We start from the raw sequence: 24,847 nt of genomic DNA on the forward strand, positions 1-24,847 counted from the left end.
CTCTTGTCCTGAAGGACTATTCCAGCCTACCCTACCGTTATGAAATGTATTGACTGTGTTTTTAAAACGCTTCCCAGTCACAGTGTGACTAAAGCGCAAGTTTTACATTTAAACTTTATGTGCATTCAGCAATCCTCAGTGTGGAAAGATTCAAAAGAGTGTAAGGCAGAGAGAATACACCAGTATTTTACTTGAAGAGAAATTGATTTCCTAGAAGCCACAGTAGACAAAATACAGCTTTAGGATCTGTACTGTTCTGACATTGCTAGAAGGCAAATCTCAAAGCACAAGGCTCAAAGAAAAACAAACAAAACCAAGTGGCATATCCATTAAGGTCTTTAAAAAGCAAAGGGGCAGCTTAAAGGCAATCTGTCAGTGTAACAGCAGAACAGGCACAGTTGCTGACTTCAGCAAGGAAGCAGACAGCTGCGTTTTGGACAAATGAGAAACTCCGAAGAAGAATTGCTGGCAGCTCTGTTAGAAGGACATTAAAATAATAAAATCCTCTGGACACAAGGGCTAGCATTGCAGATACAGGTGAGTCATAGACCATTTCAGGACACAAGTTTTTGAAACTCAGAACTATAAGGGACATCCACGACGTGGCCTCACATGTGTCTTTGTGACAAACACATGGTCAGAGACGTCCTCAGATGACTCAGCTGCCACAGTGTTATTTTCAAACACCTTGGTCTGTCTTGCTTAACCTCAAACCATCCCCTTAAAGAAGAGCAATTTCTGCTCCAATAGAGGCATGCCAAGTTGATGGGGACGCAGGGCTAGAAGGTGTTGCCTAAATGTCACCACTGCTATAAAGTCTCTCTTGTTGAATTTCGTTCTCTTTAAAAAAGTGAAAGGAAGACCCTGTTCTTATTCAGATTCCAGAATATCACTCAGGAATACTGTGGTAGTGTGATCCCATGCAACACTGTGGTAAAAGGTGTTCTCATCAGTCTTTGAGAAGGCATGAAGGAAAAGATCAATAAATGGATACTGAATTGTAACAGATTAAAACATGCAATTGACATTAAAATAAAATAACATTAACATAAGCTTCAAGAAAAGTCTGCATGGCCCATTCTCTGGTGTCTTTTAAAAACACCAGCAGTAATGCAAACACCTAAAGCATGGGAAACTGCTCATTGCCTTGTTGTAGTACCTTGCTATTCATTTCATGCTGAAAAAGAGGTGATTCACAGTCCAGATGACTTATCACCCCTCCTTTTTCCTCTCATTTTCTTAGCACATTATCTGCACAACAATGATGTTGCATCCTAGTGGAAAAGCACTGTACTGTGCATCAGAACACCCGAATTCTCCACTTGGCTCCGCCACAGGCTGACACTGACCTTGAGCAAGATTTTACTCCTTGTGTGTCCATTCTGTACATTCAGGACCAGGCTGGTTCCTACTGCACTTAATGAGGTGTCCAGTGCTTTGTGTAACCCAGATTTAAGGGAAGCTGTAAATAGGAAGGAGGAACAATACCACTTTCAGACAGGTCCATAAAAGTGTAGGTAGCACAATTGTCCACAGGCTAGAGAAGAAAGAATTACCGTGAACCTTAAAAATTTAAAGCGCAATATTTGGCTTAAAGGAATAATCCAAATAAAGCATTTATAAACTTGGTCAAACTTTAAACTATTTTTTAAAGAATTCCCTGACCCAAAGTGAAGCCATAAGAATGAAAAATATGAAAAAGAGAGAGACAGACTGAGGGAAGATAACAGTGCCCCAGACATTAGCACTCATCTTGTTTTCCCAAATAGACCCTGAATATTTCAGACTCTCCCCATTTGCTTGTGTTCTGCTCTGGGTTCATTCCTGCCCTGATTAATGTTCCAGCTACTGAAAGCCTCTGATGAAGTTAGACCTCAGGGGACTGTCTGTGGGCTAAATACAAAGGCATGTTCTTTTTAAAGACATGAGGTTTATTATATTCTTGAGGTTTATTATATTCTTTCCCCTGAGACAGATAAAGCAATGCATTAAATACATAAATCTACCACTGAGTGAACAGTTGGTGGGAGGATGCATTTCTTGTCCCGAAATACAATCACAGACTATACCTGTGAGATTGCCCATTTCATTCTCCACTTAAAAAATAAATAAAATGGTGGAGTCTCACATACTTTTCAGAACCAGAAACGCTGCACTGTTTTCCCCATAGAACTCTTATAAGATGCAGTTTAAATGTATATATCTTCCTTGCTTTTGTACAGTTGAATACTGCCAATGCCTTGCCACACCTGCTGTTTCGTGTAACGCAGTCAAATTTTGCCATGTGGAAAGATAGTGTCCCAGTGAAGCAAAGAAAAAAATCAATGAATCAAAAAACATTCACCCGAGATAAAAGCACCATCTTCACTTTTGATGTAAGAAATTGCTGTGTTGCACAAACCTTGTACACTTAGGTTTCAGTATTCCTTACAAGGATTTGTCTTCATGTCATTGTCAAACAAATCCCTCAAAGGGCACTTTTCTGACCTTCTTGATAACCTGACCCTGCTTTGTTCTTTAACTAATGATTTTCTTGCTTCCACAGCCAGTTTTGCTATTTCTTTTGGTCATTGAGCTCTCATACCCCTTCCCATCAGTCCCAACATACTTGCAGAGACCAAAAAAAGCACAAACTTAAACTAAGCCCTAGTTTAACTTTAAATCATTAAAGCTGAATTTCAGGGAATTTTTTGAAAATTATCATGAAGTGTGATGTGACTTTCTAATTAACAGAGAAAAAGCATGAGCATAAACCTCAACCTGCATGATTTTTCATTCATCTTTCCAGTGAATAGGAAAGATCCTCGAGCTTTTTGTGTGAAAAAATAGGTTAGTAATATCATGACTAGTGTTTTAAACATAGTGCCTTGCTTCAGACTCTTAATTAACAGCCTGAGTGTCAGGTAATTTGCTGTAGGCTCTCTAGTGTGAAGACAATCTTCAGTTTTTCAACATGTTTGCACAAAGAACCTCCTCATTCCTGCAGTCAGCATTTATTGGTGTGTATGTGATGCAAGAAATAACCTTTAACACCTGCATGCAAACCTATCTGAGCTACCCACAGATTACTCTGTCCCTCAAAAAGTACTCTCCCATCTGGACACAAATACAGACCAGTGACTTCATGCTACCATTCAAGATGAAAACAACATTGTACTAAACATCATAAGTACCCCATTTTCAGGGCACATTCCCTCTGGATACAGAGCTGGCTTAACCTTTGATGACAGCCATGCCTTGACAGTCTGCTGGTCAAGGCATGGCTGGTTTGGCAGGGGCCCATCCAAAGGTAGTGGGCTTTGGTACACATCCTCTAAGAGCCCACAGCCCCAAGCATATTTCACAGAAGAAGGAGCACAGCAACTTTACTTGCACCCCCAATCTCATGAAGGTCTAGCTGAAAGCCAAGCTGACGCTCTACCAAAACAGCCCTAGAGTTTTCTCGTGAGATTTTATCCACTCTCCCAAGATCCCCAGCAATTGTGGGGATGCATTGTTTCTAAATGAAGTGGCTTATTGATGTCTTAGTAACCAGTCTATTTTTATTATACAGCATCCCCATGAATGCAGTCAGCCTGCAGAAGCTGGAGAGCAGAAAGGCAGCAAAGCCCCCATGAGCCAGAGCTCAAATGTCAAGGAGCACTTCTGCCTTTGGGACACAGCTATCTGAGCTCTGCAGTGCCTTTTCTGTAGCCAGCATGGAGCAGCACAGAAGCCTGCAGGAAACGAGAACATAACCCAAATTCTGCCCTGTTGTACAAGAGAAAGTCCCACCAGGAAGTCCACTGAATTCAATGAACTTTGGCTGGATTTACACAGACGTAATGGGAATTAAAAATCTGTCCTCCTGTACTATGTGCCCTCAGCAACTATCCAGGGGGATAGCATCACACAGAAATACCTGGCTTGTTAAAATGAGGGCCAGCAGTGTTATGTGATTTTGGTATTTAAGCATTTTAGAATCTAATAGCACAATGCATCCAACGTGGCTCAGTACCCTGGTGCTTCCCAGTGCTGGCTCAGTGTGGTGCAGGGATCCATCCCGGGTGGTAAACTGCAAACAGAGAACCCCCAAACCACTGGAACAAAATACAGCTTTTCCTACACCTTGTGGACATTCCTACAATGGATGTATTGGCATAAGCGTTTTCTATTTTACTCACTTTTTAAAATAGGTTACTGTCAAGTACTAGGGACAGTACAATCTTATAGGAGGACTATAAGGAGGGGGTGACTGGCATGGGATTTTTTTTTTTTAACAGCCATTTAAGAAAGAAATCTGTCTTAAATGGAATGTTATTTTAGTGCTTTCCTAGAAACACATAGATTTGCTGCCATGGATTTTGTGGTCAAAACCCAAATGCAAGAATCCTTCCCTGAATATGATTGTTTTAATTGTGTTCCAATGACTTAATATTTATGCAATTAGAAAGTAACTACTGTGGCATTTTAAAAGGTTCCTCTGAATGGCAAGCTGACAAGTGCTTGCATATCATTCTGAGTAAAATGACTTCACATTGTTCTGCTGACTCTAACAACTATAATTACTCTTTTATTCAAAACGTTCAACATGTTTCAAGAAAGAACACAAAATCTTCTTCCCTTAGTGTTCTAAAGAGCTGCTTTCTACAGAAGAGCAAATCCTTAAGTAGGAGAACATATAAATTGATGGGGTGCCAAGAGCTGCCCTGAATAAATATCAATCCATCACTTGCAGTTTGGCTCAGTCTGGCAATGCTGAGCTGTTGGGCTTTTGGGAGCTGAGTTTACAGAGAGGGAGGGAGCAGTGTGACCACTTCACTTGGGGCCTGTGGGGGAGACAGGCAAATATGGGCATTTAGTCAAACTGCTGGTCTTTCCTTTGTTCAAAAGGTACATTTGAAGACAACCATAATGTTCAGAAACCTGTTCAGTATTTTGAAATTGCTCAGAAGCTCACATCCCTGAGACCAATGGAAACATTACTGTTTCCTTCACCAAGCCAAGAACTCCATTCCTGGTCGGTTATTGGTTACTTTCCTGTGAAAAACTCATTACAGAGTTTCTGCTGCTTGCATTAGCATTACAAAAATATGTAATTGTTTTTTTTCTTTAAAACAGTCACTTTATGTAACTCAAGTAAAGTAATGCAAATGTTATGGATTAACTAACACTTTCAGGAATGAATGAGTTCATAGCCATGCTTTTAAATCCATTTGACACAGAATAAAAATCTCAGGTGAACACAAGATAAGATGTAGCAGTCCCTTGGGTGTCAGAACAGCCTACTAAGGCCAGGAATGGGAGCGCTAGCAGGAGTTCAGTTTGGAAAAATAATCCATTGTTTACACAAACAAGTAGTTTTGTATGATTATAAGTCAGCGAAGTCTCAAAGAAACTTTGTGAACAAGGCAGTCAGTAGATGGTCTGAATTTAAAAGAAAATAAATAGAAGAGAAAGTTTGAACATCATTATCTCAATAAGCCAATGTATGTTGCACCCATATTACAAATACCACGCACATTCTTAGCCCTCCTGTTTCCAAAAGCACATAGCAAACTGGAAAAGACACTGGAAGGGAAGCTCTTGTGACAAAATAAAAATGTTTGTGTTGAAAAATGCTAGAATCTGTTTCTGATCTGTCTCTAAAAATCTGATTAAGAAAGAATAATTTAATATTTATCATGAAGGGGTCATTTGCCTTCAAAAATAGTGAAAGACAGCAAAAAACCTTTTATATATATATATATATATATATATATATGTATGTATGTATGTATATAGTGGCAAATTCATGCCCTTAGCTTCTTAGAAAAGACACAGTGAAGCAAATTGGAGAATTTATACTATCTCACTGTAATTTAGAAAACAAAAGCAAGCAAGGACAAATGGGAATAAAACAAAAAAAGATCTCACAACCAAAACAACGCACCCAAAACATAAACCCAAATATTTTCACATCTTCTGCCAAGCAAAAAAGTAATTCATTTTGTATTTTAAAGATGGGTCAACTGGTCGTGAGAATGAATCACTACAAATGGATGTATACAGTCTTCAACATTGTTGGTAGTGGGTTGGTTTTTTGCATTTTATAAATGCGTCAGCAAACATTTCTTCTTTGCATGCACGCCAATGTTTTTCATTGACCTGTACAAAGATTCCACTTTTAAAACCCATCTAGTTTAAGCCCAGTATTTTTTTTTTGACACACTAAGCAATCCAGAAGGGTGGTGTAGAGAGTAACAAGCTTTCAAAAATACTCAGGTTCATTAATTTCTCTTCTCCCCATTTATCACTGTCAGCACTGCAAAGAGGAATAGGAGCAGGAGAAAAAGTGGATTGCACAGAAGATTTTACAGATTGCTTGAGGGTTTTGCTTCTTCCTCTCAAACTCTACTGTGGCAATAAAAAGTGAATAATCAAGTGGCCTGATTACCTTCTAGAGCAACAGTAATCTAATTAGTAAATCAAAATTATACATGCATAATAAAAGGAATATATTCAACAAGATCAATGTTATGGAAGGGTGCCATGCAAAAACTGTCCCTCCAGGACAAAAACTGAAATAAAAATACTTTCTCTGTTCCCAGCAACACTGAGTCTAGTTTCTTTGCAGGTCAAGGTAGCCTAATTAGCTCTAAATAAGGAACACCCAATAGAGTTTGTTCTGTCATACATTTTTAAAGCCTCTAAACACGTGATTTACTCAGCTGAACTGCAGAGTTTGAAATTCAAACTATTTTGGCAACCATGATGCTGAGCATTCCCTCAGATATAAAGGTACATCAGCTCTTGCAACACCCCAACTCCCAGGTGATATTTTTTTTGAAATCTCTGTCTTGGTTTTAGCCCAATGAACATATTCTTCTGTGGCACAGCTTAACTGCACCTCCTTCACATCCTTTCAGCTCAGCCCTTTGCCTGATGAAGCACCATCAGGTGGCACAGCAGAGAAAAAACAGGCTGAATGCCAAAGGGATGAAAGCATTTCCAGTGCTTGAATGAAATCAGCGGAGTACTTAAATCTGGACGCTTCTCCTGGAAAAGCAGCAGACAGGAGCTCCCTTGCATTACTTGCCCAACTTCTGTGCTGCACGACTGCTGCAAAGCACCTCCTTGTGGAATATTCAGAGGTTCTGCAGGGAGCAGCAAAGCAGGAAAACCTCACTCTGTATTTCTGGGTAACCCGTGACCCGGTATCCACACAGCTGGACTAGTCATGACTGTGAACAGCAGGACTGCTGGGTAAGGGCACAAATCTAGACACAAAGATGAGCCAAGGACACCTGCAAAGTTCAGATGTTTCGGGCAATGTTCGTGCACACACTGACACTGTGCTGAAGAGAACAATCATTCGTTTCCATATGGTGAATAAAACCGAAAAAGGACCAGACTGATAAAACAGTTTCACTTTTAGAAAACGTATGGGGAAGCTTGACCCAGCAGCCAATAAACCAGTGGCAGTTAAATTGATATCTAACAGCTCGGGCATCATCATGCAAATCAGCAAATGCTATATTTTAGTACTTGTGAAGTGCTGACATGCATACATAAATCAGGAATCACTTTGCCAAGCTGTTCTCATGCTTTTACACTTTAAAGTGGCAAGAGCCTCATCTAGATAAGATTATAGTAAAGTGCCACTGGCCACATAATATTGTTACTTTGCAGAAACATGCAGCATTTTGAAAAACCTGGCTATCGGCCAAAGTATGGCTTTTACTTCCAAAGGCTTAGAAGATTTTGGAAATAGCATAGTAAAGGAAAGAAAACAACATCAGGCATCTTGAAAAAACAGACGCAGGCTTTTCTAAGTGAAGTTTGCTTTCATTCCTACGTAATGCTACTGCCTGTTACTGGTTTCTAATGATAACTGTTTCTGATTTGTGTCTCAGCAGAAACCTTCGGGGACTTTCCTCACATACTTTCTTTTAAACATTTCTCCATAGATAAGGTAATTAAATATTTTTTCAGGATGCTAATTTTCTCAATTTACAACACTGAAAATAAATGTCTCCAACCTTTGGTTATAATTCAGCTGATACTGATCTGTAATTTTGGATATTCTTTGACATAAAACTAAGTGTAATAATTCTCTTCACAGTTACTATTTTCGGGAGGAGGATTATAGTTTGCACAAACAATTACATGCAAGAATGAAACTCAAAAATAAAAGATAAGTATAGCAAATAAGTACGTGTTTCACATTTCCTTTTCTGTAACCTATAGAAAAAAAAAAAAAGCTGAATCAGAAAGAATAACTCCCAATCAAAATTCCTATTTTTGTTGTATTTTTCATACATCTACAGTCTACATTTTCAAATGTTGCTTCAGGTTCTAAAAAAGAAGTAAGAAAAGATGGGTTTGCGTTTTTTTTCTGATCTGCCATGCAGCACCATTTTATGCTATATTCTTAGATGAAGAAAATTATGGAAACTACACAGCTTGGTTTTCTCAAGTGGATTGTATCAGAATGTCCCATAAAAGGATTTTCCATCCCAGTATTTCAGTCTACAGAGTTCGTGGTCTGACATAAAATACTTCAGCTGTTTCACTGACTTCTTTAACTACACTGCACATCTAAGTCAGCCCAATCAGACCTCTCCAAGTTTTCTTAGTTGTTAGAATAAACTAAAGGAATTCTTAACACGGCCCTACTCAAACTGACCACAGTGTTTAAAGCTAAGTCACGGTGCTTAAAAACAGAATCACAGAAACATTTGGGTTGGAGAACACCTCCAAGACCATCAAGTCCAACCTCTGAACAATCACCAGTTGTCAACAAAACCACAGCACCAAGTGCCACTTACAGCACTTTCTTAAACATCTCCAGGGACAGTGACTCCACCACCTCCCCTAGCAGCCCATTCCAGTGCTTAACTATTCTTTCCATGAAGAAATTCCTCCTGGTGTCCAACCAGAATCTCACCTGGTGCATCTTGAGGCCATTCATTCCTGTCCTACCCCTGGTTGCTGGGGAGAAGATCAACTCCCATCTGGCTGCAGCCTCCTTTCTGGGAGTTGTGGAGAGTGAAGAGGTCCTGCCTGAGCATCTTTTTCTCCAGGCTAAACACCCCCAGCTCCCTCAGCTGCTCCTCACAGGACTTGTGCTCCAGACACTTCCCCAGCTTACTTTCCCTTCTCTGGACTTGCTCCAGCACCTCAATGTCCCTCCTAAACTGAGAGGCCCAGAACTGGACACAGCAACTGAGGCGTGGCCCCACCAGTGCCCAGTACAGGGGACCATCCCTGCCCTGCTCCTGCTGGCCACACTATTTTTGACACAAGCCAAACAACATGTTAGGATTTTAATCACCTCTCCATCACTGTAGCACCTACACCCAGGCTGGTGTGAACAGCTGTTTTCTACTCACACATGCAATAACTTGTCTTATTTAGGATTGCTTTGGGATTCCTTTGTTAAGGTTGTGTGAGAAAATGCTAACAGCTGCCACCAGAAACAATGAAAAATATTTATAGAAAACAATTTTTAGTACACTTGAAAAGATAGAGACAACTTTGAACAGATGCACAGAAACGGAATGAAAATAGATCTTTTGAATTCAGCCAAGACTTTTATCCACACTTTTTGACTTTATAAATAAAATATGTGAGAAAATAATAAACTTCTGCTGTTTTCCAGTTGATGCAAAATGGGTAACAGAACAGAAATAGGGCACTATAAACTTTATCTCATTCTCCCTCTTTCTTTTTTCCTAGTAATTTTAGAATTCTCAGTAGCTTTAGTCACCAAATTTGAGCTGACATTAGCAAAATCATTGTCTTTGCTGAAAATTTTTGACAACCACACTTGATCCTTGAAATTGCTTCTCTAGCACAGTTCTCCCAGTTCCAGACTGCCCATGAGGAGATTCTGTCTTCCTTCTCATATGCTGCTTTCTGAACTAATAGGTAAAGTTCTTTATTCCCACAATGTATCTTCCTTTTTCCTACCTTGGTGGAATCCCACTTCTCTTCTGTTGATAGAGATATTTGTCTGTGACAACCTTCCTGTCTCACATATCCCCATTTGAAGTCCAGACGAAGTTACTTTAACCCTTAAACATAGATTGTTCATTGTTTAACTAGAAAAGCAGATTAAGACTTTTAAAACATAACATGCCTTCAGCACTCATCTGAGAGAAGTCATTATTGAATTAGATCATACATTTGGCATTTGAATTAGCCAGCAAGCTGCTTAGGCAGGAGTAAATGAAAGTTCTCAAATTAAGTCTGTCCACCCTCTAAAACTGAAATTAAAAAACATTCTTGCAGTGTTTTTAAATGAACATGAGGGAACAAAATCACAAAAGGAGCATTTTACTTCCAGACCAACTGGAAAGGGAAATTGAAGGAAGTCTGAGTGATCATCCTTCAGCAGAATTTATATCTGGAAATGGTATTTAATCAAATAGGATCAAGCATAAGGTTTATTTGCAACAAGAGTTTATCCATAGCCAGGCATTAATTGTGTCTGGGTCATGAGTAGAAAGTCATTTCCTTCTGTATCATGTTTGAGAACACCAAAATAGCTCACTCCACTTGGACACTGCGCAGGACTATGAGATGTGGGACCTAATTCAGAAATTTCTGCACATTTCCACTCCAGACGTCTGACAAATAACCACCCCCTCCCGAACCATCAGCTTTCCACCTGTACTCCCTTACATAACCTCAAGCTCCACAATCAATATTTCTGTTTCTCCCTCAGACAGTTCATTAAAAGGTGCACTAAATAACCCGGCATAAAGCATTTTCTATATCTTTAAGGATATCTGCAGATGGTGAGAGTGCTGCATTCTATTCTCTAATTTAAAAAGAATTATGTTCTGCTAGCAGAGATGACTAGAAATTCCTTACAATGATTTAGTCAAAAGTAAAATATACCTATGAAAGAATTGAGGACGTTTGAAGGATGCTGCATTGTTTGGATAGCATATTCAGGTGATGGATAATAGAGTCTCAGTTGCAGAAAAGCTGTCTCCACACTTTCCTTTGGAGCAAATAGGATTTGACTGGCAGTTTGGCAACAGACCTATTACTACAAAAGTAGCAAATTCTGAGTATGCTATTTTCACATTCTGGCCATAACTCAGATATGCCAATTAAAATAGTGGAGATAAAGTGATTGAGGGGTTTTGGAGTGGTCCTTTGGGGATTTTTTTCTCTAAGAAGACAGCCTGCCCATCTCTGTGGTCCAGCTGGACCATTGTCCCAGTAATAAACCTCAATGCAATCTGGTCTGAACTCTCTGGCCAGTTGCCACGTCCTCTGCTGCTCTGGCTGGAAAAGATTTTCAGAGACAGGAACAATTATTTTTTTCAGAGAGCAGACTCTTCAGTAAGCAAGAAAATTCTGCCTTCTGTTAATGTATCTCCTTCCTATCTCTGGGGCATGGGAAATGGACTCTTCCTCTCAGAGAAATGGGCTGAATCTCTTTGCTATCCCTCTTCCAAGATCAAGAACCAGAAGTTTTCATTTCTTGGGAGTGCCAGAACCACCTCACTGTCTGCCATCAGGTTTGACACTTCAGTCTCAGGAGCTGTAAGAGCAGGAGTTGGATTCCTCCAGATAAGATGGAGTCTAAAAGCTGATGGAGGGGAAGAAGTAACTTCCTGAGGCCTTTGGAGCTGCCTTATGGGCCTGCTTAATAAGCACACATTGCCCATGACAGACAATCACCAGTACATAGATGAGTAATCCAAGGAAACTCAAGTTTGTAAAGGCCTAAAGCATAACAGTCCCTGATTTGACCTCATCCCTCATAGTTCTCTGAACCTAACATGAATACATGGAATTATCTGAGAAGCCGTGTGTGAGCTTCACTAATCCCTGTTTTCACTTTATCTTGTTGGCAAAATAGCAGCACTTTCAGAATGACAAATGCAATCCAACTTCTAGAAATCAGCATTCTAGGTGACTGGGACACAAGGAGAATGAATTTTCTCCAGAATTACTGTGGCTGATTTCTATCTCAGCAAGTCATACACAGATAGCCAAGGCACACTTATAAATATCCAACAAAGGAAATAAAATTTGTCTCAAAGAAGAAGATATTTCTAAAGGTGACATAAGGGTTGGATGGAAAACATTGGTGCAACATCTGGGCAAATCAGTAAGTTGATGATCCTGATAGTGACTGTATGAACCATGTATTCTTTTTACCTTTTTAAGGGAAGTTATCCATAAGTACCATAAAAATGGAATTGCTCTGGGTAACTAGTGTTTAACTAGGGTCAACAAGATTTCCAAAATGAACAGGGTGAAGATTGCTTGGCTTGCTCTTGGTGTGACAGCTCACCAAGCAAGTGACTCTTCTCCTGTGAAGGATCAGCATCCCCTGATACAGACCAAACACACCAGGCTGAGTTTTGAAAAAAAAAAAGCATCTGTGGGAAGATGAGGAGAGTAATCAGCTACACGTGGCTTTAAGAGTTCTACCTCCAACTCTGCCATCTGACAGCAGATTTCCTTCAGGACATGGACACTCAGCTTGTCTGCAAGCCAGCTTGATCTTTCAGAGATACTTCGGCACTATTTCCCCACTTGTGCTTTTTCCAGCTCTTTTCTCTAGGATAAGCTTAAAATATAAGCCCCAACTTGGTGGTGAGGGGTGAAAGGAAGGTGGTTCTGGAGCTCCCAAGTAATGCAAACTGGCACATGAGCAATGAAATTAGTTTGATGAATTCCTGTGTGATAAGCTGTACTCTGTGTGTGACTGATGCAGAGATGCCGGGGTGCTGGCAAGGAAGACATGTTTGTGACAGATGGGTGGATGTTTTGCAGTGTTGAAAAAGAAATGACATCTCTCTCAAAATGTCACTTTGCTGCTTGTGCTGGCATCCCCAGGCACGGTGTAGCTGCTGGCAGAGGAGTCTCAGGGCTGAGTGACACCCTGATGGGAGGGAACTGCAGAATGCAAATAGGTGCTGCAGAGGCTGCTCAGGGAAGGGCTGGCTGGGGTGATTGCTGCCAATCACAGAGGTGATTTGTTACTGCACTCCTATTTCTAGTCTGGAAGGCACCTACAGAGTTCCCCACTTCCCAAGAGGAGGCAGCTTTGCCTCCCTGTAACTGACACTGAGCTTTTGAGACAACCTGCCTGGGCTCACGACACCGCCTCGCTCTGCTCCACTTCACTGACTGCTGTGGCTGCACAGACAGCAGGGGTTTGGCTGGCTACAAGCCAGGGCTCCCTCTGAAAGGCCACCTCCTGCCTCTGCCAAACTGGGCTGTCTTGAGTTCAGCCTTTTGAGAAAGGAATGACATAAAAAAAATCCCCTTGGTTTGGCATTTGGTTTAATTTGAAGCAAGCAGTGCAGCGAGCACCCAGGAAGAAAGGCTTGCCAGTTAGCCAGTGGTGTCCCACCCCACAGCAGGTGCACTTTCCTGGCAATAGTCTGTGTTTCTCCCTATGTTTACCTGTTGTCTTTAGACTAGTTATTTCAAGGAAAATCTGTGCCCAAATAAATCCGAAATTGATAGAGATGCCAACAGCACTGCGAGAAACCTTGTGGGCTCTGTGCCCACCAAAGCCCAGGAGATGCTCCTCTCTGGCTGCAGATGTGCCGCAGGCTCCTTCCCCCTCACACAGGCATCCTTCCCAGGACCTCACCAAAGGGGAAACACCTCAGTGGTACGTGCCCAAAGTGGTTAATGAGGAAGAGAAGGAAAAAAAAAAAAAAGGAAAATAAGTCACAAGCCTCCCTACATCTTCCCAGGAACATCTGGCTCATTCTTTCAAATGGATGGATTTTCCAGTCCCACTATACGGCCTCTCTGGCTAGCTAAGAAGGAAATGGGCACTAAAAGCCATTAGAAGAGCAAATCCTGGCCTTTATTGAGATAAACCAGTTAATTTTAGCCTTAAGTGACCATTTTATCACAGCTATCCCTAGGAGCAGCTTCACTCTACAATTTTAAGTGCCTCCTAAATCATATTTAGCATCTTTTCCCCCCTGTTCAGGAGCCAAAGTAGTAGTACACTATACTTGAACAAAGATATCATCTAACCATTCTGTCTTTCAAAAAGAGGGTCAACAATGTTACAAATAATCATAAGGTTACATACCATAAACTTATAATATAAAACTATAATATAATATAAGCTTATAATATAAGATGACCTGTCTAAATAACGTGTGCTTTTCTTTCTACCATGGCTTAGTTTTAATCACTCAAAACCCCACACTGATCCCAAGCATCAAATTATTGTATATTTCATATGATGAGCCAGAGGCAGCTTTTGGTGGAAGCCACTTCAGGGAGTGCAGCACCTACTCACATGAGGTACTATCCAAAAACAAAGTGACACCAACACATCTGGGAAGACAAAACCAAGCCAACTCAATATCCCTAGAAAGAGCTGGGAGCTGCCTGCCTAACCGCCTAATAACATATTAGCACAGCTAAGCACCTGCCCTTTAAAGAAAAGAAAAAAAAAAAGGAAGAGCAGTACAAAAAGAACCACAGGTATCTCAGCTTCACCACAATCAGACAGGCTGGCCCTGGAGAGCTATTCTGACCTCCTGCCTGGAGAGACTCAGAGCATCCCCTGATGGTTTGTTGTTAAAGTCAAATCTGTCTTCCAGAAATACGGCCAAGCCTTGATCCTAGGGGTGTAGTAACATGTGGGCCATGACACAAAAGAAGATGACAGTGCTGCTTTTTACAGCCAGGATACTTCACTTTGATAGTGACATTAAAATTGCAACAATTAACTCTTAATGAAATTGACAATTATGTCTTAATGCAGTAACGGGCTGTAACATAATTAAGGAGAAGTTATCTGGGTGCTTTCTCCTAACATGCATATTCAGGCCTGTGCTTTGATCTATAATTTGGCAAGAAAAGGAGAAAATGCGAAGAGAGTGGCTTGGAATGAGTTCCAACAGCACTGCACACTCAGCTCCTTCCCCTCCTGCCTCTGTGCACGGCTGATGCTCTCAGGAGGCTTTTGCAAACACATTGTGATTCCAGCTACCTTTCCTCAAGAAGAAAACCCCACTGGGCTGGAAATCTCACCACAAAGGCAGAGTTCAGCACCATCTGGTTTGCCAGAAAGCAGGAGCAGGAATCTCAGAACAAGGCGGCTTTGCTCAGGGCACCACTAGTGCATCACCACTGCTCCTCACTGAGCCTGGAGCCAGCATCCACAGGACACGACCCAGGCAGGAACACAGAGAGGGCTGGAACACACCACGGGCTTAAGCCAAACCCCCTGACCCTCAGTACAGTCCCTTAAGCTCCTGCAGTTCTTCAAGCAGGGGAGACAAGACCGTGGAAACACATCTAAGAGCAGAGTCAGCTGTAACTAGAACAGAGTTGTTCTGATGAGTACGTGCCATTTCCTTTAAAGGGAAAAGAGGAAGCCCATAAAAATTACAAGCTTGGACAACAACATATTTATCCAGATTCTCAGGATGCTTAACCTTTTTCCTTAAATAAGGGCTTCTGGTTAAGAAGATCCACTTTCTTATAAAGCATTCTGCCACCAGGCTTATGGAGGAGAGCTTGAAAACCATGACCTCTAAAATGTTCAAAAATCTAGGAACAAAGTAAAGCATCAAAATTAATTTTTAAACTCAGGGGGTTTTTTTAAACATCCTTACTGTTGATATATAAATTCTCAGATCCAGCAGTTTAGCCCCAAATCACAATATTTGCCATGTAGAGGGCACCGTCCAAGAACAGAAGAGGGCTCACAATTTGCCCTGACAGGACAGAAAGCAGAAACACAGAAACCAAAGGGCCTGATACTTTTAGTTTAGTTTCTTACAGATTACAACAGACTCATGTTATTTCATTACCATGAGCCAGTTCTGCCTCACGCTGACTTCTAGGAGTAAAAAAGGAGGGACTATAGGGGAGAACTGAGTTACATTTTCACAGGCATGGCTCTAATCTTAGCTGTGCATCTCCTGAGACAAACAGCCACAGAGACTCGGTCGTATCTGGGGTGGCAAGCTCAAAAAGCAGAGCTTTCACTCAGAAGCTGCTCCATTCACTTTTCAGGTACTCACAAAAAAATCAAAGAGTCACTGAGGATGGAGAAGACCTCCAGGATAACTGAGTCCAGCCATGAGCCCAACACCATCGTGCTCACCACTGCACCACATCCCCAGGTGCCACATACACACACACACACACAGAGCTTCTGAACCCTTCCAGGGTTCCCCTTCACACACTTTGAGATAAAGAGAGTTCCAGTATGGACCATGCTGTCCTGATTTTGTGTGGGCTGATTTTCTTCCCAGTAGCTGGTACAGCCTGCCTTTTGGCTATAGAATGAGAATAATGATAACACACTGACGCTTCAGTCATTGCTAAGCAAAGCTTACACCGAGCCAAGGACTTTTCAGCTTCTGCCAGTGAGGAAGCTGGGAGCACGAGGAGATGGGAAGGGGCACAGCTGGGACAGCTGGCCCAAACTGGCAAAAGGGATATTCCATAGCAAATGGCTGAACTATAAATCTGAGGGGAGTTGAGCAGGGGGTGTCAGCCTGATGCTCAGGCTCTGGCTGAGCACTGGTCAGTGGGCAACGTGCAACTGCGTTGTGCATCACTTCTTTGTGCATTCATTTATTAGTATTTTCCCTTCCTTTCCTGTCCTATTAAACTCTATCTCCACTCCTAAGTTCTACCTGTTTGCCCCGGATTGTCTCCCCCACCCACTGCAAGTGGCTGTTGAATTTAGCTGGGAGCTGCTGGGTTAATCCAGAACACACAGGGAACTCCCGGTGCACCCCAGAACCAGCTAGTGTCACATCCCAGCCAGCCCTGCTCGTTTCTAAGATGATATTCACACTTACAGTCACCTGCCATTAAGCACCAGTGTTTTTCTTTGAATTACGTGCCCTGACATTGATCCTTGGCACGGCTGAGCCATTTCTTTAACCAAAGTCTTGTGTGTGTGAATGTAAATACACAAGAATATGTCTGCACTGCTCTTTCATCAGCAGATTCAATAGCCTTGAGTGGAAAAAATGGGTGGTGAAATATTCTTGGCTGCTTCTCACACTGTTCTCTTTGAATCTTCTCCTACAGGCTGTCAGAAAATATTAGTGGACTAGTCAGACCTCTACTGTGACCTGAAACAGCCCTAAACCTTCAGAAATCAGGACCTCTAAGGCTTCTGTTTGGAGCACCTTCCCTCCTCCATCCCCTCCTTTTTTTCCCCCAAGCAGAAATGATGGCACTGAATAGGATATTGAAAAAATCCATTCCCCATGTAAAAAAAAAAAAAAAAGAAAAACAAACAAACAAACAAACAAAAAAACCCCACAAAAACCCAAACCAAACAAAGAAAACCCCCCAAAAGACGAAAACAAAAAACCAAAAAACCTATTAGTTATCAGTTGTGAGAAATGCAGAGCACAGGGAAGGAGAGAAGCTGTTCCACTGTAAAATTGACCAGTTTCTGCATTCAGCACATACTGTCCATCTCCTCTCATTTATGCATTTCAGGCAGCAAATCACCTTTTTTGATGGGCAGAGAAGGTCGAACACAGGCACTCAGTCACAGGTTCAGGGTTAATCAGAAAGCCAGCAACCAGGTCAAGAATGTAAGAAAGAGCTGTAAAATCGCTCCCAGGTGATCTTAGTTTGTCTGGAAACAAGCACTGCAAGTTTGCCTTTGAAGTATTGTGAAATCCTGTTGGACTTCAACCCCACAAACATTATGCTGAAATTACAAGCAATTTAAGTGCTAGAGTGTAACGTTTGTTTTCCATTTGCTCACCTAGATCTTGGATCATTTAAATCAATAACTTAAAGGACTGGGAATATATTTCAGGCTACATTCCTCTGTCCTGGCAGCTCAGACCTTCAGCAAACCACTTCTATGTGTGCGTAATAGATCAGTGCCAGGGTGATTAAAAAGTAGAATTGTAATTTTTTTGGTGTGTTTGGCTCTTGAAATAGCAGATTTACACAGTTACAACTCTCAAAAGAGAATGATCTTGTACAGTCAAAACACACAAAATTACATGATAGCAATTGCTAAGAACCTGAACCTATTGCTGTGCTTTACCTGTAAAAATGAATGCAGCATTCTTAGATGAAGGCACAGGTGGTAGTTAGGCTGTCTTAATTTTAAGAAATATGTCTAAAATATCACTTGGACATTTTCCTTTTATTTAACAAAGGAACACTTACTATTTCAATAGGACTCTGACAGCCTGACAAATGCTACTCACCGATTTTTTTTCTTTATTAAAAAGAGAGAACAGCAACAGAGAAATCAGGTTTTCCTCTATTGCAGCAACTTGATTTTTGTGTTCCATCAGAGCTTTTTAAGCAAAATTGAAGATATTTTCTTTTTAATTTGCTGTAGCTGAGAATATTTCTCTCCTTTCCATACAGAGCAGTAACCTCAAGATGGCGATATTTGTCCCCTTTTAGAGGCTGTGCTCGCAGCAGGGATCACTGGAGCATCTTTCTTCATTCTTCCAGCAGAGTGTAATTGGTCTTCGAGCACATCAGGGTGCAGCTGGCCCCCAGAAATTTCTGTACTTCCCCCCTCTGATAAAGGTCCTTAACCGCCATTATCTGGTCTTGCATATTAAAGTGATAAACAAAGGCCTAGGGATGGAACCGCAAAAAAATTAGATTGGCTCCTGGACTTCAGATTATGAGCTGAAAACAAACACCAGAAAGGTCTCAATAATTGGAAATAAAAGTGAATTTTCAACGAGAAAGTAATTATTTTACTCCAACATACTGGAAAAGTCTTTGCCTTTTACATGCCTTGGGAGGACTGCACACAGAGAAATATACCTGTCAAACTAATCCTGTCCCATTCCCGAATTTTCATTAAATGGCAGAAAAGGAAATCAAATTCATGGATGCCCTAAAATGTAACACAATAAATTGTATTAAAAAACCTTTTTTTATCCCCCTAGTTCTATAGGAAAGCAGTTTTTATAAGAGTTCAGCATTTCTATAACACATAATGTTGCAAAAAATTATTGGATACTGGGGTAAAAAATATGATTACTATGCAGTTCTTGTTAATCCTTCCAAGCCACATTCAAGCTAAAGCTGAAGAGTTCTATGGGGAAGTTGAGTTCTTTGCAGTGAGGGTTTTTATTTGTACTTTAAAGGCTTGCCCTGACAAAGGGTGACAACACTGACAGGCTGCGGTGTACAACATCCATGTACAAACCATAGGATTATAAGTCAAAATTATACGAAAGAAATAAGAAAGAATTAGTTTCAGTTCAAAGCCTTACTTTGAGTCAGCTCCTGCTGTGGGCAATGAACATTTAAGCAGTTAGTTTTGGGCATGGGAGACACAGACTGGTTTTCTCCAGGAGCTGATTAAACAGAACCAAAGCGTTGAAAATTTATGATTTTGGAGTTACCGAAGTCTGTTTGTAACCTGGTGTCTGGTCCGCAGGCTGTTCCCGTTTCCTGCACGAGGGGTCACCCTATCAAGTATTATCTAAAGGAATTACCTCCCCTGCTCCTCTGGGTATTTTCTGCTGTTGCTCTGTTTGCAGTTGTCTCACTGATTCCCTGTGAACTGCTTGTGTCAACTTTTGTAACTGTGACAAGGCCACCTTTTGCCTGAGAAGCAAACAAAATTCACTCAAGCTGCCACCAAACAGCGTGGCTCTATAGCTGTCACTTCCAGCAGCCCTTGCAAGGCATGTACTCAGGGAAGTCCAATGCCTGACCATCTTTTGTTGCCTGTGACACTTTCACAGCTTTTCTTAGCTCCAGTCTAGCATTGCCATGAGCCATTTTCCTTGTTTCAAAACAGTGTGCTGGACTGCACAGCCTTCTGGGCCTTTTCACTCTTCACAACATTCAGATGTTTTCTGGCAGAAGGTGTCAGGCTCTCTGCCTTCACTTGAGTGTTTCTAGTACCAATTAGTAAAACTGCCTTGAGGTCCTGAAGAATTTAGGAGCTTGCCTTAGCTAAAGAGGCTTTTGCTCAAGGTTTCAGCATCTTAATTGCTCTTAATAATAGCATGACTGTGAACTGCTGGAAGCAAGCAAGCAGCTGAAGTGTGCTTGAAGTGCAGCAAAAACCTGGTGGAAAGGGACACCTGGGACAAGGACCTGATAAAAATCAGGGGTCAAGGCAAAGAACCCAAAAGACAGAGGCATTGTTAGTTCAGACATAACCCAGTTGTCCCTTCAGAGCCTCTCACAACAGCTCACAGGCAAGGTGATCTTACAAATAGCCATGCTCTGATGTATGAAGATACTTCTGGAGACCAGTTCAAAAGCTGGTAATAAGAGGATTCCCCCCCCCAAATCCCAAACCTGATTAATAACAGGAAATTTTCTGTTCGGACACAGATGAAAACTGTTTCTGCCAATCCACGAGAATATTATTCTTGAAAAACATGGGCAGAAGGGAATCCTCTATTTGAGGAGATGCTTTGGAAAAAGTATAATAACTATAAAGCGTTAATTACCCTAGAGTGCAATTTAGACAGACATCACTGGAAGAGTTGCTTTAATTAGTGTGGTTGTTAAATCTGTTGCCTTTCTTGTGCTGCAGATGTGCCTCCTGCCACCTCATATCCAGTAGCAAGGACTCCACGCAGGGACTGGAATGGGAAAGGTGTTTTTTTTACCAAACAGGGTTTGGTTTTTGTAAACCAAAACACTGGTACAACAACTTACACCAACTGAGCTTGAGCCCTGTGGGGCTTGCTGAAAGTCTCTATGGGAGACCTGAAATAGAGACCGGTGAGGAATGAAGATCAAAAAACAACAGCTAACCAGAAAACAGAGCCTTTTATGTACCCTGTAAAGCAATCTCAGGCTTCTCCAGCCCAGTGTGAGCAGCACTGACCACTGCAAGGGACATAAAAGCAGACAGCCTACAGTCACTGCCAGAGGCAGCTACTGAGGAATCCCCTCCTTAGAGCTGGATCCAGCACCCTGGGTCCTGCCTGGCCAGGGCCACACAGGGGGAGATAAACACCTCCCCTCGTCTGCTTGGGGCATTCCTTCCAATGCAGCCCAGAGCACTGTTTGCCTTATCTGCAAGGAGAGCACACTGTCAGCACAGTTTTTTGACATCAGAGCCAATATTCAGCTGGCAGAGGCTGGGACAGGCCAGTCTTCCCTGAAAAGCAGCCAAGGAGTAGGTGGGCACAGGATATGGCTGTCTCTAAATGATTCACCATTTGGACCCATTCCCTATTAAGCCAAACTACCAGAACCAGCTGGTGTCTGGCCCAAGAGTGTACTGAGAATATTAAAAACCATCATCTTATGAAATTACAGTGTTATCTCACAGCTAGTTTGTGTGCTGGGGTAAGGTGGGCACACATCTGCTCAGAATACAAGGCCAGAGTGCAACAAGCCCACCTCCAATATTCTCTTGAAATCCTACCCTGAGGTTGGTAGGTTTGTGCCAACAGAGCCAAACCCTGTTTGCTTCTTACTCAAAGGATTTCCCACACCTCTTGGCTAAGTGCTCACACTCCCTTCCACCTCCTCTGCTCCAGGCTCCAGCCAACTGTCACCCCCTGGGAGCCAAACATTTACTGCATGAAAACCCCAACACATGACAACCAACCTCGCTCGGTGCTTCTGTCAAGGCAACTGCTGCCTTTCAAGCTGATTTCTCTGACTAATTAAGCATGGAGACACACCAGACTGCCAACTGAATGGTGGTTGCAGCATCCACCACTCCAGCAGAATTCAACCTAATGGGCTAAAAGCTGCAGCTTGAGAGCCTGGAACAGCTTGTTCACTGGAATGGAAAACCCATTGTTTACTGTGGTCTGAAATTCCCCAAGTTAAAAAGAGAGGAAAAAAACCCAAACAAAACCCCCTACATTCTCCAGCCTTGTAAACATTAATTATGAATTACTAAGAGAGAAAAAACACCTGCTCCCCTTCCATCATTAACATTTTATGTATTACATCTTTCAGTCTTTCCAACATTAAAGCTCCCGATGTCCTTCAGAGGCAGTAAAACGTGCATGGCCACACTAAGTCCCACCTGCCTACAAAACCATGTTATTTCCACAGGAATGAAATTCGTTTCCCTCCCATATGAATGTTTCGGATTCCTTTGTGTGTGTGTTCATGCGTAGTTTGGATGAAGTGGTGTCCCTGTGTGTTTGGGAGAGCATTCTCCTTCATCTCGACTCAGTTCACACAGGAAATTACTGTGAACTGTAAGGTGGTGTTTGTATGGGATTTTATACCCTCTGCAATGGCTTAGATCCTTGTGAAGACCCTGAGAAACAAGGCAGAATTTAAATTTAGCTGCATCAAGTGTAAGGCAACTAGACTAAGAAGAGAGGAGCATCGAGTCAGGCTCAAGGATGCTGTGCACAAAAGCAATCTGGAGGGTCCCACACAGTTCTATGCTCACATTCACACCCCGGCTGTATCTCAATTTGAGAGAAGAAACCCCAACTTTAAGTTTCCTTATTGGCACAAAAGGACTAGAAAGCAAATTGCTGCAAGTACATTGCAGCCTTATTCAAAGAAAACACAGAAAATAAAATAGTTTCACTAAATACTGAAATCTGACCTCAATGTATAATTTCAAATCCTTTGAGACAGATACAACATTACAACAGTGTATTTTTGATTCTTCAGAGCCAAAGATTTTGTAATCTGGAAAAAAACCCTGGCAACCTATTTTACATTTATATCCCAAATCAAAGAGACAAGATAAAAGGCATAACTTTTTTCTTGACCCAGTAATATTGACAGAGACAATAATATTTCTGATGCTAAAAATTGACTCTGATAGCTGAAGAAATAATTAGAGAATTTGATTTTAGAAGAGAAGAGATCAGCAAACATCAGCAAAAGTATCATGTTTATAGGTGTCTGGTTCTAAAAATACAAACAAAGAATGGATACCTGGATTGGGCAGGTTTTCACTTTGGACTGACTATTTAAAAAATTATAGCCAAACTTCAGAAGATATACAGAGCTGAAGATTGATTTGACCATCTCCTGCAACAGACTACTTTGTTGTGAGGATTTTAAGTAATATTTCAATGTTTTAAAGTGACAAACTCCCATATACCGTTTCTTTTTTCGAATGTGAGACTAATTCCCAGTTTCAGTTTGGGTGTCACTCCAACAGGAGTTAAACAAGGGCCGCTGCACTGGGCAAGGGGCAGCACAGGGTCTGTGCCTGGGGATGTGTGGAAGCATCAGACACCTCTGATCAGACAGGGAGCAAAGCCAACTCAGCTTCTGCAGGGGAAAAACAAAGCAAAACCAACAAAGAGCCCACCACATAACCAGGAAGATACCAGGGAACACCTGTAAATAAATAGTTTTAATTTTATGTCTCCCTGTTTGTTTCAACTTCTCTGTTTTTCTTGCCTGTCTCCAGCTATTTATCATCCTCTCCCTGTTGCCTTTACTCCCACTCCTGCCTTGCCCTCCTGTGTAATCCACTGTAATTCTATTGCCAGAAAAACTCAGAGATACAAAACACCCATTCCCATTTCCCCATCAGCTGGTGACACCTCCTGTATCTTTCCTCTCCATCCAACCAGCAACCTGCACAAGGCAGCAGCCACCTCCCCTCCCTCTTTCTGCACCACCAGGTACAGGAGGATAAATTCTTCTTGATCCTCCCACAGCCTTGCTGCTGGGCAGGTAAGAGAAGGCTGAAACCTTCAAAAGGAAACTTTCTGAGTCACCATCACACTCTGCAAAGTGCCACTTGGTAACGACCACAGACTGGAACATAAGAACGCCTTAAAAGACAGATGTTTCTCAGATGAACAGCTATAAACCACCCTGAAATGTTACATGTATTCATAATTGGAGCTTTGAAATCACAAAAGTCAAGAAACTTAATTTTTCAAAAAAATCAAGACATGCCAGCTTTTCCTGAAACTTCTTTCCTGCCTCAGGGATGCAAAGCAGCACACCACAGCATGTATTCCCAGCCTTCCTTCCACCCTCCTGCTAAGGACTGCTTTTCCGGTGCTTCCAACACTGGATGAGAAAATGCTGTTTGTTATGCTGGTTTCCAGCACAGTACAGCATCTGCATGCAGCATTACCATGCTGCTATAATGTCATCCACAGCCCTGCTCGAGTTGCAAGAGCCATTAATCACAAGTTCAGCTCTTGCAGACCTCACTACAGGCTTTTTGCCACATGAGTGCACAGCACAAAAACCCACTGCTGATTCATAAGCATCAACACTGCAACATTTAACAGCTAGAGGAATTTTCTATGCTTCATACAGCTCAAGATATAGAAAGAGCTGAAATACACAGAGCAGAAATTACCCAATCTCTGATATAAGCTGCAAACACACTTTTACAGCTGAAGTACTTCCCTCTTAGCAATGCTTTTCTACCTCAATTAAGTAATACCTGTTAGATAACCAGAAACAGAAATTGCTTGGAAGCTGCCTGTGCTTCTTTACCAACATCAGTCTTTGATCTAGATACAGATCTGAACAAGTTTATTTCACAGTGAAATAAAAATAGCTTCACTGAGCAAAGAGAAATTAAGACAAGAGAGAGAAGAGAGACCTTCTTTAGATAAATCAATTTCCAAAAGATGTAAACAATAAGTTCATTAAAACCTGGAACATCTGAGTAAAGCAACACCTTGTCTGTCAAAATCAAATGTTTTCTTCTACAACTTTTGGTGGTGAAGTATTTTTCCAATCAATACTATGGTATAAGACAGTATTTCTTAAGCTTGTGTTCCCCAAGAGATTGCAAACAATTTCTGAAAGAGGATATAGCCCAACATCACAGCCATTCTGAAAATATGGGCTGTTCTATAAAACTGTTCATCCCCACAGCCAATCCCCCTCGCATTTTTGAGGGATACATTTAGAGCAGGTAGCTCAATCTGCAACTTGCACTGCAGCTTACACACCAACCTGACCATTAAAA

General features: G+C 41.6%; 1 protein-coding gene across 9 annotated transcripts in view; it reads right to left on the minus strand.

Moving 5' to 3' along the window:
* TUB (TUB bipartite transcription factor) overlaps positions 1–24,847 on the minus strand; it is a 139,010-nt gene that overhangs the window by 86,711 nt on the left and 27,452 nt on the right. The window contains exon 2 of one of the 9 annotated variants that reach the window (XM_066187581.1): positions 1,350–1,462. The exons of the other annotated variants lie outside the window; for them this stretch is intronic. Within the exon in view, the coding sequence (XP_066043678.1) occupies positions 1,350–1,390 (41 nt within the window). The 5' untranslated portion in view covers positions 1,391–1,462. The remainder of the gene's footprint in view (positions 1–1,349; positions 1,463–24,847) is intronic. 9 annotated transcript variants of the gene reach the window in all.

Source organism: Chamaea fasciata, unplaced genomic scaffold (assembly GCF_029207755.1).
Source record: "Chamaea fasciata isolate MVZ Bird 193981 ecotype frontalis unplaced genomic scaffold, bChaFas1.0.hap1 SCAF_7, whole genome shotgun sequence".
In the NCBI taxonomy this organism is placed as follows: domain Eukaryota; kingdom Metazoa; phylum Chordata; class Aves; order Passeriformes; family Sylviidae; genus Chamaea; species Chamaea fasciata.